Genomic DNA, 6,000 nt, shown 5'->3' on the forward strand with positions numbered 1-6,000 from the left:
ACAAAACAGTGTCCTGGTGGAAAGTTCCTATCATTAAAGCATTCATGGAAGGGGTAAAGAGGCTATCCCCCACCCTCCCAATTTCCAACCCTCCTCCGGGTTGGGATCTTAATGTTGTGCTCTTCAAGCTCATGGGTCCACCCTTTGAGCCTATGCACAAGACCAGCCTAAAACTTCCAACTTAAACTGCATTCCTAGTAGCTTATCACCTCTATAATACGAATCACTGAGCTACGGGCTTTGTCCGTACAAGACCCTGTCTTCATAATACACGACGACAAGGTTGTCCTCAGAACACATCCTAGATTTGTCCTAAGTTTACTTCAAAGTTCCATGTTAATCAATAGAACGTTCTACCTTCTTTCAAAATCCATTTAACCGAGCCGAGAGAAGCCTCCATACACTTGAGGTACGGAGGGCAGTCTTGTACTAATTGAACAAAACTAAACCTCTAAGGAAAACCAATCATCTTTGTTACCATAGCACCTGGGAGAGGGGGCGATCACGTATCAAACTCCATCTCCAGATGGATAGTCCTACTGCTCTGCTATTCCCTGTCCAAAAATGTCTTACCTTTCACCCCAAAGGCTTACTCTTCCAGAGGGTACAGTAGCTACCTTAGCTTTCTAGATGCCATTTGCAAAGATGCTACATGGAGTTTCATCCATACATTCACACAACAGTATTGCATTGATAGTCATTCTAAAGCAGATTCGCAGGTGGGACAAGTGGTTCTAAACCTCTTTGCTGCTGTACCTTCTCACTTCCCACTAATTCCTCCAGATAATGCTCACTAATCTATGCAGAGCATGTGATCTAAGCAGATCCACAAGCTCCAGGAGGGATACATTACTCGCTGTAATGGTCCTTCCTTTTATACCAGCCAAGGACTATTCAGCAGTCCTAGGTAACCTTATAAACTCACGTTTGGACTATTGCAATGCTCTGGCAGGTATTCCAATTACTCGAGTCCAGAGACTGCGAATAGCACAAAATGTGGCTGTGAGACTTGTCATTGGGGACTCTAAATCTTCTCCTATGTCAGACTTGCAGTGGTCACTGCATTGGCTTGCAGTGAAGGAGCGGATTGATTATATATATATATATATTTTTTTTTTAAATCTTTTGAATGGTTTTTAAATGTGTTAATCAGTTGGCTCCCAGCTATCTTGAGGATTAAATTAATTTGTATATACAATCTCGCCAGCTGCGCTCTTGTGGTGATCTGCTGCTGCAGGTCCCGCCTTCCAAATGTCTAGGGTGACCGAAGATTTGGAATATGCAGTACAATGCTGTGGCATAAGCTCCCAATAGAAATTCGAGCATTAAAAACACAATGCTTTTCAGAAAGCTCTGCCAATGTATCTTTTTTATTAATTTTAGGAAACTTGGTAAGCGGGTTGGTTTGCTTGGGTGTCGGTGTTTGTAGAATTTGGTAGGATCCTTCTAGATGGTTGACCACTTCCTGTTCCAGCTGTGCCCAGATACGATTGGGTTAGTTTGGTGCGCATTATGATTCAATCATATTTCTAGGGCTTGTATCTGCTTATATTCTCATGTGTCCACCCTTCCTCCCCCACTGGAATAGAAGGCGCATTGATGTTTTTCTTGGTTATCACTGTTTTATCACATCTGTACTCACGCAAATTCCTGTCAAACAATCTGAGGGACCTCAACACATGAAGGACCAAGGGTACAGTACACGCCCTGTCAATCTCAGTTTTTGAGTTTTGAAAGTCTTGACTACCACTAGATGTTGGACTAGGCAGAGCATGAGAATCTAAGCGGATACGAGCACCAGAAATGAGCATACAATGAGTAAGGTATCCCATATCTCGCCTAATTGCTTTACACAGGATTAAAAATGGTACAATGAAATGTCAATGAATTAATCCATAAAGAAAGAAAATGCTGTTTGAGTTCGGATTTAAAGGGGAAAGAGGAGGGGGAATGAGGAGACCGACGGGCAAGTGAGAGTGGGTGCCAGAAAGGGAAAACGGAGGGGGCACACCGAGGTCATGGTGGTGGACAACTAGAAGGAAAAGGGATTGCAAGTGCAGAGGGTACAGGGAACAGAAGGAAACCAGCGAGCAGAGATGTGCAGGAGCTAAACAATTAAGAAATTTACAAACAATTAGAACCGGCGAGCATCAAGACAGTGAATTAAATGGAAGGGATAGACTAAAGGACACAGATGGAGGAAGAGTAGCTAGATCTAATGGGCAGAAAGACCAAGGAGCAACAAGAGGCGATAAGATGAGATGAGCAATTTACAAGCATGACGTGAGCAACCATCTGGCCTTACGAATGATAAAAAGGTGGAAGCAGCAGTAGCGAGCAAAGAAAGAGATGAGGAAAAGGGCTGAGTAATCGAAGCACAAAGTTACAGGCAGAGAGTGAGATGGGGGTGGGGTAGAGAAGAGGTGGGAAAGGACGTAGAAGAAGGGGGGGGTTGCAGATGCAGGGATGAAAACCTGTTTTAGAAGATTAAGATGTAAAATGAGAGGCCATCAAGATTGGATAGGGAGACCAGCAAAGAGCAGGAATTAATAGTCCGAAATGGAAAGAGAAATTTGGGACTAGTCTACATATATGTAGTAAAATAATCTTTGCACGGATATCACAGAACCAAGATGTGAGTATAAAGAGAAGGCGGCCGAGAACCGAACTTTGGGGCACACTGTGAGAGGGGAATATTGGGTAGGACTGACCTGCCCAAGAGACTGAAAAGGTGCAATCAGTAAGTTGAGAGCGAAACCAGTTGTCGGCTGAATTGACAAAAGGGAGGAAAGAAGAATAGAGTAATAGACAGTGTCAAGATCGAGGAGAACAAGAGTTTAGCATAGCAGGAGGAAAGAAGGGACCCTGATACAGCTAGAAGGGCAGTTTCAGAATATCAGGCAGGCCTAAACCCAGATTGAAAAGGGGTTAGAAGTGAATGTAAATTAACATGAGGAGACTTTATTATAAACCAGCTCGAGTAACCTGGAAAGAAAAGGAAGGAGAGGACGAAAATTAGAGGGATGAGTCTAGTGAAGGCTTCTTGAGTATAGGTAGATTCGAGGCCTGTTTGAAAGAAGAGGGAACGCTAGAAGAGGATACTGGTGGGTTAGAGAGGCTAGCAAGATAACTAGCAATAGAGGGATAGTTGGCAGGGATTGGGGATGAAGGAAGGGAGTTGTCGCCAGGACTAGCAGTAGGGTGAGCTGGCGCGAGTGACAGATTTCAGTTTCTGAGAGGGAGAAACAAGGTCACAAATGTGCCAGAGCTCGGGACAGGTAGAGGCTTGAAGCATGAAGGTGTGATTGAGGACTGGAGAAGGATATCTTAGAAGAGAAGTAATTGGCGAAGTCGAGAGCCGACAAAGATGAAGAGGTGGGATCGGGGGCAAGGGGAAAACCTATTTCAGATTTTGATTGACTAGAACAAGAAGAGGGAGACTCAGAGTATTGTAATAGTTGCTTAGCAGAGAAAAGGAGGGTGTTGCTATTAAATGTATACCTTCCTGTGCTGGAAAAGAAAATATTTTTGTCATGGGCAGTTTCTGGCACAAAGCTGACAGGGTCCTAACCAGGACTATTTAGTTTGAGCTACTGCAGTGCTGGATAGTGTTCTGAACAGTAGCCATTTTATTGCTCTTACACCACAGATTGTGAGTTCAAATGTGCTGGAAATTAGTTGGGTGGTGACATCTTTGTGTTCCTGGGTTGATTAAATGATAGTCTATGGTAACTGGCTCTGATATAACATAGTTGTGGCAGCGAAACATGCTTAGAGAGTGAGGAGCTGTCAGCATTACAAGACGGCAATGTTCTTCTTCAGTACTTTTTCAGATTTCAGAGGCATTTCAGATGTGCAGACTTCAATGCAATGAATTCTAGTCTCTGTACTGGCAGCAATCCACGTCTCGCAATTTATATAATGTTTCAACCCAAGGAAGGGTGGGTGTGTGCATGGGTATTGAGCAGCTTTGCATGCCTTAGTGCGGAATGGGTCACCCTGGTGCGATCTCTAATATCTGGGGCTCAAGAAAAATGTTTTCCCTTGGACGTGGTGAGGGGCGAAACGGCCCCTTCAGCCTTGCAGCTCATTAATGTTCTCCAATACCTCTTGCCTTTGATAAACTACAGTGACCAGAATTCCTTTGCAGAATGAATTGGATGTAACCATACAAACCTGAACTGCCTCCTCAAAGATTGCAGAAGACCCGAATGCTTGAAGGAGAAGCTTTGGGTTTTAAGACTGAGAGTTGGAAACCTGTGCGCATCCATCCCTCACTCTCTTCCCCCCCCCCCCCCCAATAGAAGTAGATTTGCTTGCATGTTTGCTTCATTGGAATAAAAATTGCTCCCAACTCCAAACCTTAAATAATAAACTAACTGTGGCGATTGGAGAAATCCAGTGCACATAAGAGAAGAAAACCTTGGTACTCCGCAGGCCAACTTAAGTTGAAATGAAAAGCAGCATGTTTGACCATTCTGCTATGGGTCAAATTACCAGGTTCAGATGTGTATCAGGGCAGTTGAGCGGGTGGTTGGTTAGGATGCGTTAGTAGGACAAAGTTTGGAGAGGTGCAAGGGAGCTGTGATGTGCTGTTGGCATCTTCAGTTTAACACAGTTTGCTGAGCTTTTTGGTGTGGTATCTCGCCGCAGTCCATCATGTGCTGTTGTGAGGGTCTGTGTGGTTTGTTGCAGTGTGGTTAAGTGCGTGTGGGATGCTGTGGTTTGAGTTATGGTTGTGTTTAGTTAGGGTTTGAAAGGTGTATGAAGAGGGGTGAAGTTTTAGTCGTTTTTAGTAGAGTTGGTTATTAGCATGGTTGTCTGAATTGTTGTTTGATTTGCAGAATTGTTTGATGTAAACCAAGTAGATCTCGTGGACACTTCTCTGAAATGTCGTCTTCTCATCTCTTGCAGCCCAAGGTGGTTACAGACACAGACGAGACAGAGCTGGCAAGGCAACTGGAGAGGTTGGAGCGTGAGAATGCAGAAGTGGATGGTGATGACGATGCTGATGAGATGGAGGCCAAAGCTGAAGACTAACATTGGCTTGGGAAACGTGCACTTACGGAGAGTATGAAGTTGACCGCGCAGATGCAAAATGCTGAGGACTGAGGTTCTCCAATTGAAGCCTTCCACTTAAAAAGAAATACTTTTCCTGAAAAGTATTTTAATGTTAACAGACACGTTGTGAAATTTTTATATTGGCTAATCTTATGCAGCGACTTTCAGAAAAATAATTTTCTTCTCCGTTTGGATGGTGTCCTTTGCTGTTTTACACATGACTCCAAACATTCAGGGAAAGGTTTGACCTCCAGCTTAACTTCATATCTCCATAGCTCAAAAGGGTGGACTTTGCTTCTGATTTCAGTGCTTCGGGTGAAGTTGACTTGAAACATCACAACAAGAGACTAACAGTTCTACACAGAATGTATTCACGAAAAACCTACAATAAATGTCTGGAATATTTACGACTAGGTATTTTTCTTTTTCGAGTTCTTGCTAATTGTTTCGGAAAAGTCTTTACTGTGGGAGTACTTTCCTCATTACATTATCCTTTTTCAAAACATGAACATCTCACATTCAGACTTTTTAATCTTTCTGCCAGATTGCCAAAAAATAAACTTTATTTTGGTGGCCCTGCTCCATTGTATACCCTTTCCATCCATTCCTTCCCATGCACTGAAAATTGTTAATTTCCTTTAAGCCTCTAAGGGCAGTTCTATGAACCTACCTGTATAACTGGGGTAGCCAACCTGTTTACCCTCCTGAGGTTTTGTCTTACTGCTATGATCCCGGAGCACGGACTATGCTGGCTTGGACTGATGGAGTTTACGTTGGCACATCTGAAGGGTGCATGGTTGGCAGCCGCTGCTGTAAAATCATGTCCTCTTCCTCCAAGTGAAACTTGCATTTTGTGTCCACCGGTTTTAGGCCATTGATGTTTGTTAATGCTGCCAGTACTCTCCACTAATCGATATCTTTTTGCTTGCTTTCCTCATT

At 43.5% G+C, this 6,000-nt stretch overlaps 1 protein-coding gene across 1 annotated transcript in view; it reads left to right on the forward strand.

Annotated features, from left to right (window-relative positions):
• EIF2S1 (eukaryotic translation initiation factor 2 subunit alpha) overlaps window positions 1-5,468 on the forward strand; it is a 201,768-nt gene extending 196,300 nt beyond the window's left edge. The window contains exon 8 of the mRNA XM_069638721.1: window positions 4,915-5,468. Within this exon, the coding sequence (XP_069494822.1) occupies window positions 4,915-5,040 (126 nt within the window). The 3' untranslated portion in view covers window positions 5,041-5,468. The remainder of the gene's footprint in view (window positions 1-4,914) is intronic.
• The last annotated feature ends 532 nt before the right edge of the window (window positions 5,469-6,000 follow it).

Source organism: Ambystoma mexicanum, chromosome 14, assembly GCF_040938575.1.
Source record: "Ambystoma mexicanum isolate Mex_15411 chromosome 14, UKY_AmexF1_1, whole genome shotgun sequence".
In the NCBI taxonomy this organism is placed as follows: Eukaryota; Metazoa; Chordata; class Amphibia; order Caudata; family Ambystomatidae; genus Ambystoma; species Ambystoma mexicanum.